At 36.9% G+C, this 10,468-nt stretch overlaps 1 protein-coding gene across 7 annotated transcripts in view; it reads left to right on the top strand.

Annotated features, from left to right (window-relative positions):
- Positions 1-10,468, top strand: part of LOC106879509 (methyltransferase-like protein 25B) — a 140,030-nt gene that overhangs the window by 92,054 nt on the left and 37,508 nt on the right. For all 7 annotated transcript variants that reach the window (XR_008265833.1, XM_052974174.1, XM_052974169.1 and 4 more), the window contains one exon: positions 7,048-7,208. Coding sequence is in view for 6 of the 7 variants with exons in the window: in XM_052974174.1 (XP_052830134.1) it covers positions 7,048-7,208 (161 nt within the window). In the remaining variant the exon portion in view is untranslated. The remainder of the gene's footprint in view (positions 1-7,047; positions 7,209-10,468) is intronic.

Below are 10,468 nucleotides of genomic sequence, written 5' to 3'. Positions count from 1 at the left end.
ATTAGGACTTTGGTTTTAGCTAGGCTGACTCTAAGGCCCTTCAATTCTAGTCTGTGCTTCCACACCTGAAACTTCTCCTCTAGTGACTCAGCAATTAGTGCAAGGTCATCAGCATAGAGGAGATCCCAGGGGCAACCTGTCTTGAATTCCTCTGTTATCACCTGGAGGACTATGATAAATAGGAGGGGGCTGAGGACAGAACCTTGGTGGACCCCTACCTCCACCCGGAATTCTTCACTGTATTCATTGCCAACCCTTACCTTACTGACAGTGTCTCTGTACATGGCTCGCACAGCTCTCACTAACCATTCTTCTATCCTTATTTTCCTCATTGACCACCAGATAAAGGATCAGGGGGCCCTGTCAAAGGCTTTCTCCATGTCAGCAAAAGCCAGGTACAGAGGTTTATCTTTTGCTAGGTATTTCTCCTACAGCTGTCTTACCAGAAATATAGCGTCAGTGGTGCTTTTTCCTGGCACGAACTCAAACTGCATCTCATCTAAACTGACTCACTCCCTAATTAGTTGGGCTATAACCCTCTCCGTGACTTTCATTAACTGATCTAACAACTTGATACCTCTGTAATTATTTGTATCTAAAGCATCACTTTTACCTTTGTAGCAGTTGACTATGATGCTGCTACACTAGTCATTGGGTATGACACCTTCGTGTATCACCTGGTTAACAATACGGGTGACAAGGCTATAGCCGACACTGCCAGATATTTTGAGCATCTCTGCAATGATTCCTGATGGGCCGGGGACTTTCCTTGTCTTCATACTTTTAATCGCTTTATCTACCATGGTACTGTCAATTTGGATAGCTGGTCCTTCTGTTGGGTTGACATTCAGCAGACTCTCTTTCTCCCATTCATTCTCTTTATTAAGCAATCTTTCATAGTGGCGTCTCCAAACCTCTTTCTTTGCAGCCTTGTTTAGTGCAAGCGTACCATCATCTATGCAAATACATTTCTCTCCCACGGCATCACGATTCTCTCTCACACACTGTCTTGCAACATGAAATACTTCAAGTCTTTGGTCCTCACGGCGCAGAACATTGGCAAATTTTTTCTTATCTGCTTTCCCTCTGGCCAAGTAAACCTGTCTCCTAGCTTCCCTTCTGGCAGTCTGATACTATTCCCTGCTACCTCCGTTCTTCCAAGCGTGTTTCTTTTGTCTAATAGCCCTGTCAACCACATTGTTCCACCACCACGTTACTTTGGGTTGGGAGGGAACTTTACACCAGCCACATGTCTGATCGATGGCTCTCAGCAGGTTGTCCTGTAGAAACCTCCAGTTGTCTTCCCCGTTGTATGATGCTATATCCTCTTCTATTTCCTCAGATGCTTTGAGTAATATGTCTCTAAATCTCTGTCCATTTGCAAGATCTTTAAGCTTCGAAACCCTTCTCCTCCAAGCCGGTCTACCTCTAGGCACCCATTTTGCCTTGATCCCGAAGTCGCTAACTACTAACCTGTGTTGAGGGGTACATTCTTCGTCAGGGAAGGTTTTGGCATTTATAAGCCGCCCTCTTTCCCTATTTCTAGCGAGGATGTAGTCGATTTGGCTAGTGTGTCTGCCGGAACGGTAGGTGACTAGGTGACAGGCAGGTTTCCTGAAGTTGGTATTGTAAACCATAAGATCATTTGCATTACAAATAATGTGATTTTTTTCAATTGCATGAACTAAAAGTCGGAGGGGGATGCAATAAACTACCTGCATCAACTTGCTATAAAAGCAGGTAGTAATTTTACCTTTCTCTTATTCTTAGTGCAAGTTTTGATGAGTGCAGTTCGATTTTAACTGTTATTTTTTCAAAGCTGCAATGGAAGTGAAGGAAGCATATTTGACATATTTTGCTTTATGAGTTCAATAAAGGCAACAACACAAAGGAAAGTGCAAGAAATATTAATGCAGTATATAGGAATCGGACAATAAGCATAAGCCAGTGTCAATGGTGGTTCCAGAAATTCCAAGCTGGAAACTACAGACTAGAAGATGATCCATAGTCCACATCCTGGAAGATATGTAGAACTTGACAAGCATGTCCTACAAACCATGGTGGAACAAAATCCCTTGTAACTGTTGAGGAACTAGCAGAAAAGCTTGGATGTAGTCATTCAATCAATCATTGACACCTGCATGCCATCAGAAAAGTCAGCAAATTGGGTCAATGAGTTCCTCACAAACTTTCCAAGTCTAATTGCATGCAGAGAGTGAATGTGTGCTCTTCTTTGCGGTCATGTTTCACAAATGAACTTTTTGTGGACCAAATAGTGACTGGTGAGGAGAAATGGGTTCTCTATAAAAATGTCAAGCACCAAAAACAGTGGGTAGGGAAAGGAGAAACACTGGCACTCCAGGCTAAAAAAAAGTCTTCACCCACATAAGGTGTTGTTATCTGTGTGGTAGGATGCGAAAGGTTTAGTCTACTTTGAACTTTTAAACCCAAGCCAAACAATAACAATTGTGATCTACTGCAAGCAGCTTGAGTGGTTTAAATCAGTGCTCGAAGAAATATGACCATCTTTGATTTCAAGACAAAAGGTGTTCTTCCATCGGGATAATGTCTAGCCACATACAACCAGGATGACATCTAAAGGCTAGAGCAGTTTGAATGAGAAACGATGCCCAGGTAAAAACTCTACCCATTTAACCCCTAATATCATTTATATTTAATATTCTGTGTAAATCAACTTGCCCAACTTGCTTGTCATTACATTTATTCATCTACTATCTCAGGTTCAAAATCTCTTGAACACTTTGAAGTGTATTCTGTATTGAGAACACTTGTATCTAACCAATAAACTATATATATGTGGCAACCAATAATATGTACGAAGAAATTCATATCTTTATTTCAGATCACACCTTAAAAATCCAACAATTGTTTCAGTTGCATTGTCATATACATGCATATATATGTATTCATATATATACATATCATCATCATCATCGTTTAACATCTGCTTTCCATACTGGCATGGGTTGGATGGTTTGACTGAAGACTAGTAAGCTGGGAGGCTACACCAGGCTCTAATCTAATCTGGTAAGGTTTCTACAGCTGGATGCCCTTCCAACCACTCTGAGAGTGTAGTGGATGCTTTTTATGTACCACCAGCACAGGAGCCAGTCAGGCAGCACTGGCAACAACCACACTTGAATGGTGCTTTTGATGTGCTGCCAGCATGGGAGCCAGTCAGGCAGCACTGGCATCGACAGTTTTGTTAGAAATGGGAAAGGAATGACAATGCAATCAAAATTAATATAAAATTTGAAACACATTGGTCATTTCAAATAACGGTCATGGGTGTGCAATGAACAAAACAAATGAATTTAATATAGATTCATCCTATTTTTTAAAAAATTGAAGTAAACCATAAATAGAAAAATGGGCTCAAAATACATATTGTAAATAATTAATTATATTTGAATTAACATTAAAATCAAATAAAATAAAATATACGCTGCATTAAAGATAAAATTATGACAGTATAAACGCATACTAGACTATCTACAACATATATATATACATCAAAATACACAGATGCATACGTACAGACAATCTACATATATAGGTATATATTTGCAAGATACAAATACATGCACGAATATACATGTATACACATACACATATACACGTAGTGAAGCTCGCGCACGAAAATTACGCGTTGGTAACAAAAATTGTATCTTAATCTATGAAGTAGAGGGGGAAGGGTAACATATCGATAATAATGTTACTAATATAGAAAGAGAAAAAGTGTAGTTATCGTGAGGAAGGAAAGGAAGAAAGAAATAGACAAAGAAAGAGAGAAAGGAGGAAAGCAAGCAAGAAGTGAGTGTAGCATATATAACGAACGTACACAAGATTGGATTGCGTATATATGTGTATACAAAAATGTACATTAGCATCACGTATACAGATATACATGGGGATATGTGCGCAAATACTCACAAACATAACTGTATACATGCATATGCACACATTCAAGTATGTGTGAGCGTAAACCTGAGCACACAATCCCATATATAACATAGATGCACACACGCGAATAAAAGCATGTATGTGTAAATAAATATAAGCATACACTCTTACCTATGCATACACAAAAACACACACACACAAAATCATAATTGTATGTGCACAAGTGTAAACCTAGGCTCTATACGAAAGCATAGACACACACATACGAATACGTAAGCATTGTTACAATACAGACATCCACATAAAAAAAAAACTTTTAGGTCTCAGCATATATATGTAGACAACTTTTTAAGAAATTGCTGGGTGTATAACAGTTAAAATTGGGCAAAAATACATGCATAATAGAATTCCATATATCGAACCGTCCATAAAAATGGTTAAATCTGTTTACAAAGTGTTTTAAAATAAATACAAATAGAATAGAATAAAGTAAAACAAGAAAAAAGAAAAACTATGCATATAACAGTCGAAGGTTTTCTTAAAATGGCATAGGGATCTATACAATATTCTTGCAATGCTAAATAAATCATTTATAATGTGGTACCAATCCAATAGTAAGATTGCACAATGGTTACAAGGTGTCAAACATTATTAAAAAAATATATATACTACCCTTATGGTATGTTACTTGCCGACATTTTAAATTTAGACGCATGCCTACATGAATTTAAAAGTTCACATCTTTGGTTCAGAGCATTCTTATCCTGGAATAAGATATGCCACTTTTCCAACAAACAACTCACATTTAAATGGTTTTTTATGGGCACCGTATCTGTAAGGTGATGCTCTGCCTAAAATCCTCCATGTCACGTTGAAAGGTCGGGCTTCGTATTCTTTTAATTGCCAGACATATTTTGCCAGGCTAGTCTTTGTCCTATTTTCGGAGTATCTAAAAGAATTTTTGTGCGAATAAAGCCTGGTTTTAAATGAATTTTCCGTAGCCCCTGTATAAGTTCTATAATCGTGCGAACTAGTCCTAGTTCTACATCCAGTACACCCAGTCTAATGCTAGCAGCACGTAGAACTAAGACTAGGAAAGTTTTGTGGTTCAACCCAGCTTTCAATATGGTCGTAAAAACTAATATAGGTAAGGAATTTTAAAAATTAGTCTCTAGGCACTTTCAACCTGATCATAAGTTTTACAGAATATTCAATAGAAGAACACTTAAGATCAGCTATTCTTGCTGCAAAAACTTCGCCTCTTTGATCAACCAGCACAACAATAAGATAATTGCCAAAAAACATAATGCCGACTCGTTTACAAAAAGCTGCAATTGCAAAGATCGAACCTCCTGTCCGTTGGAAGGGAGATGTCTAGAAAAGGGTATCGTGTATAGAGCTAAAGTCCAGATAGAAGGCTCGCACGATTATAGAACTTATACAGAGACTACGGAAAATTCATGTGAAATGTTAAAACAGTCATGTAAACGATATATAAAGAAAAATCCTCAATGAATTTTTTTTTTCTTTTTGCAGAAAATTACAAGAATACAAACTGTATGGTAGATTACAAACAAACCAAACTGTAGTTCAATTCATGTAAACAATATATTTTTTCTTGTGAAAATTCAAGAATGAAAGTTTGAGATACACTCTAAGAGTTTCTTCTTGAACATATTACAATTTTTTGTATCTCCTGCACCCCATAAACTTGCAGAGATATGAGTCAACCATAGAACTGTGGGTTCCACAGCATAGCATCATATATTCCCTCACTTTATACAGACCTTCCACAAGTCACTGAAAATTGTGATTCTTGAAAGAACTGACTGATGTATGGATTCCTCTAATGTGTCATGATTCCAATATGGTACCACATAAAGAAAAACATATTTGGGCTCATGGCACACTCCTCTGAAGACTAACTGCTCAAGTAGCAAGCACTCTTCCTTGATTGTATTTACATCTTGAGAAGACTTTGTATCTATCTCAACAATCTTCCCAGGACTGCCTGTCTGAACTGGGTTGCAGAACAGGTTCTCCACACATATTTCATAAACATAGCTGTTGTAATCAACAGCTGTGCATTGGCTCATCCCCAGTTTTTCAACACAGTATCAGACTGAAGTCAATAACTTGACCCATGAGTAAAGTTAAAAAAGCAGTTCAGTCCCAAGAGGATGGTGCCACCTTCCAACCATGTATCTTTTCTGACAGGCATACACTTGTTGCATCCTTTTCAGGAGTACTGCTAGTAAATTTTCCTGTGAAGCATCATGTTCTTCATATGATGTCTTTGTGTACATAATTTTCTTTTAGGGGTAAATAAGAAACTGCATCCTCCTTAATTTTCAGCTTCTCCATCATATTCAAAAAGTTAAACAAGTTGGCTGTAATCATTTCTATTAAGGTTGACATGGTTTGGGAAAACATCCATTCATTTCTGAAAAAATCACGAGTGAAAATATCAAAAATGAGGTATACAAACATTTAGAAAATAGACACTTGCTAAAGAAAATGTGTAGGTAAAGACAATACATGTGGTTGGAGTTTTAAGCAAACTATACTTTGGCTTGTTACTATGGAGACAGACACTAATATATTTGTGGCTTTCAGTTGGATAAAATTATCCAAAATTTGCAAACTTTAAAAGCTATTTACTTTTTATTTATTAACTTAATGCAAAAATGAATTTCATTTTCATAATTAGCATGCAAAACTACATTAGTACACCAAATTAGAAAACACTTGGAACAAAATTAAAAGAATTGAAAACTGTGACAGCAACAGAAAAGATCTCAGAAAATTTCTGAGTTATATATTTATCTTGTAAAAACTATTCTGTTAATTTTGTAACAATGCTCTTCAATCAAAAATCATTAATTCAGTTGAAGCCAAGTATTCTTTCTGCAAGAAACACTCCTTTGGCTTTATGAACAAACAATGGCTTTTTTTTATAAATTACTTATGAGACATGTTGTCAGTTGAAGACCATGCTAGTTACTTTATATAACAAACGTAACTGAATTCCATAGAGCTTTTCACAAAAATATCATATATCTGAAAATTGAACCATTTTTATGTTTTGATTTTAATAACACTGAATTTATTTTCATGTTTCAGGTCATAGGTGACTTGTGCCACATCATTAAATGTGACAAAGTAGTGGATGTTGGTGCTGGTCTTGGTCACTTGTCAAGGCTATTAAACTTCAAGTATAATCTAACTGTCACAACTGTGGAAGCTACTGGTGGGCATGCTGCCAAAGCACATAAATTTGATTTGTGAGTAATTTCTTCTCTTGCTACTTAACAGTATTAATTTTTAATACCTATTTTTTTAACTGTTATTTAAGTACTTTTCATTACTGGTATTATTTTAATAGTTCCCCACCATTCAATATGTTGATGAATTACTGTAGCAAGTATGTTTAATACATTGTAATACAGTTGCTACGCGAGGGTGACCATATTTTGAACTTGGCAGGTAGAAGTAAGGAGAAAGAAAAAGAAACTTGTATGTAAGAAATATAAAAACAAAATGTAATATCAGTGTGCACACATAACAGTGTGTAAATGATTTAAGAGGAAAACTAGATATAAGAAGTATCAGATGTTGTGTACAAAAGAAAGACTGCTGGTTTGCTATGTGATGTGTATGGAGGACAACTGCATAAGGAAGTGCTGAGCTCTAATTGTGGAGGAAACTTGTGGAAGTAGTAGACCCAAGAAGACATGGAATGAAGTGGTAAGAAAGGATCTTCAAACGCTGAGCTTCAATGAGGAAATGACAAGGGACTGAGTGTCATAGCGATTTGCTGTACTTGAGAAGATGCATCAAGCTAAGTAAAATCGCTGTCATCCATATATACAAGCTTGTCCTTTACAGGTGCTGGTTCCACATGAAATGCACCCATGCTGGTGCTGCATAAACACACCAGTGCTGGTGGCATGTAAAAAGCACCCAGCACACTCTGTAAAGTAGGTGGCATTAGAAAGGGTATTCAGCCATAGAAAACATGCCACAACAGACAATTGGAGTCTGGACAGCTCCCCAGCTGGCCTGCTCCAGTCAAACTGTCCAACCCATGCCAGCATGGAAAACAGTCATTAAACGATGATGATGATGAAATCAAAATCAGAGGAAAATTTATAGAATCAAAAATTGTGAAACATATATATATGTTTCTTCTTCTTCTTTGATCTATATACTAATTATTCATCCCCTAACCACCTAACCATGCTTCTATTAACTTTTTGTTATAAGCAAAAAACAATATCTGAAGATACAATGTATGGGCATAAAACTGCAAACATTATGTAAATTTTCGCTTCAAATTTTTATATAAACTGGGATTGCAAGCAGAGTTGGGACAGAAACAATTGTAATGATGTGTTAAAAGATTTTTTTGTCTTCTTATTTGGATTATATCTATAATAATAAATGCCAAAACGATTTTCTGTGTGTCAGTGTGTCACACTTTGACCCCCTCGCTCACTATTTAAGGACACTTCTTCTACTGCTCTTGCTGGAGTGAGAGTAATAGTAGGCATAGAGATGGTGAGGGCAGTAGTAGATTCACAGTTGAGATGGTAATGGGGTGATAGTAATAGTATGAGCTGTAGTTGTGATAGAGACTAAGGCGGTGGTGGTTGTCGTCGTCACCGCCGTTGCCATCATCAAGCGTAACAGTGATAGTAGGCGATGTGAAAGACAGTGGTGATAGTAATGGAGGGGAAGGAAGCAAAGTCAAAGATGTTGATGGTGGTGTCATTAGATGTCTGAATAGTGTGTGTGTAAAGTAGTTGTGGTGGTACTGGTGATGGTGAAAACAATCAACAGAAAGAGAGAGAGAGAAGGAAAGAGGTTAGACAGAAAAAAATTGTACTGACCCACCGAATGTGAAGGCAAAAAATGTTGTTTATAATGAAGCTTTGCAATAAGTTCCAAGTTGACATATTATATCACTGTTTTGATGAAAATAGTTCATTACTTGAAAAATATTGGTCAAGTTTAATAAAATTTAGTATGTACTCAATGCATGAAGTGTCATTATTGGTCTCAAGGCCCAATGAAGTGCCCTTCACAGGAGCTAGCTTAAAATCTGTCCTATTATTATCCATTAAATATATATACACACACACACACACACACACACATATATATAATGAAAAAAGATTTAGTTAAAAACTTTGTAGTATACGATGCAAAGCTTGTCCATAGTTATTGGCTACCAAATATCATCATACAGTAGAAATGCTCCTGCTACTGGATATACATCAGGAATTCCATAATATGCATGGGAGAGAGAGAGAGCGGGGAGAGGTACAAAAAATAGAACTGAAACAGGTGTGCTGATGTAAAGGAGATACTTGGTTATCCAGCCAGAGGGAAGAGCAAGAGAAGGAGAGAGAGAGTGATCAAGAATGAGGACAGAAACAGGCGTGCTGCTGTAGAGGAGATACATGGCTACCCAGCCAGAAGGAAGAGAAAGGGAAAAAGAGAGAGAGAGAAAGAGAGAGTATGAAACAGCAAAAGTGTAAGAGAGAGCAGGAGAGAAATGGTGAAGTGTGAGGGTGTACTCACAAGTAACAAGTATCAGAGTATAGATGTGATGGTAGAGTAAAGAAGAGAGAGGTATGAAGGTTGTAATATACGTGGTCAGGTATTACCAAGAAAGCAAAAGTAAGGAGTGGGGATTGCAGTGACTGGTGAAAAACCTGAGAATAAAACATGGGGAAAGGGGGAAGCAGTGATAGTCAGCATGGCAGTGAGGGCATGAAAGAGGACTAGTGTTGATTTAATTTTATTTAATGCTTACTTTTACAACTGTTTTTTGCCACCACTTCTGCTGTTGCTGCTGTCACCTACACCATTGTCCTTATCATTATGTTGGCATAGGTTCACATCTTCTTAGAGTTTTGATGAATAATAATATTTTATAAAATAACCAAGATTTAGCAATATAAAATATTTTTTCATGAGGCATTGTTCGATGGCATTTTCCATGCTGCCTTCCAACATATAGGTTTTCTATCTATTTTAGATGATAATAATACTAGTTACAGAGGGGGAACACTAAGCAGTGATAAGTGAAATTGCAACGTTATTATCAGTGCAAATATGCTTGATGCAAGTTCAAACTGGGGAATGAGCTACTCACTGCATTTTGTCAAGGAGAATATATCTCGCTTGTTGACAAATGGTGTATATACACCTAAATCAACTTGCAGTGCCACCTACCTAGACTGTGAGATGTTAACATTTCGGAGTAGTTCTATCTATCTAAAATAGATAGAAAACCTATATGTTGGAAGGCAGCATGGAAAATGCCACCTATATATATATAAAAATCTATATATATATAAAAATCTATATATATATATAAATGAGAATGTGTGTGTGTGTGTGTGTGTCTGTGTGATTTCCTAAAACTCGAGAACTACACAACCAATATCATTCAAATTTTACACATGCCTTACTTACGGTCCTGGTTGTTTTAGTCAAAAAAATTTTTTTACTTCTTGCATAGTTCGAGCCCACA

The sequence above is a fragment of the Octopus bimaculoides genome, chromosome 17 (genome assembly GCF_001194135.2).
Source record: "Octopus bimaculoides isolate UCB-OBI-ISO-001 chromosome 17, ASM119413v2, whole genome shotgun sequence".
Classification (NCBI taxonomy): Eukaryota; Metazoa; Mollusca; class Cephalopoda; order Octopoda; family Octopodidae; genus Octopus; species Octopus bimaculoides.
The sequence above is the reverse complement of the archived record's forward strand: the minus strand, read 5'-3'. Positions and strand labels throughout refer to the sequence as shown.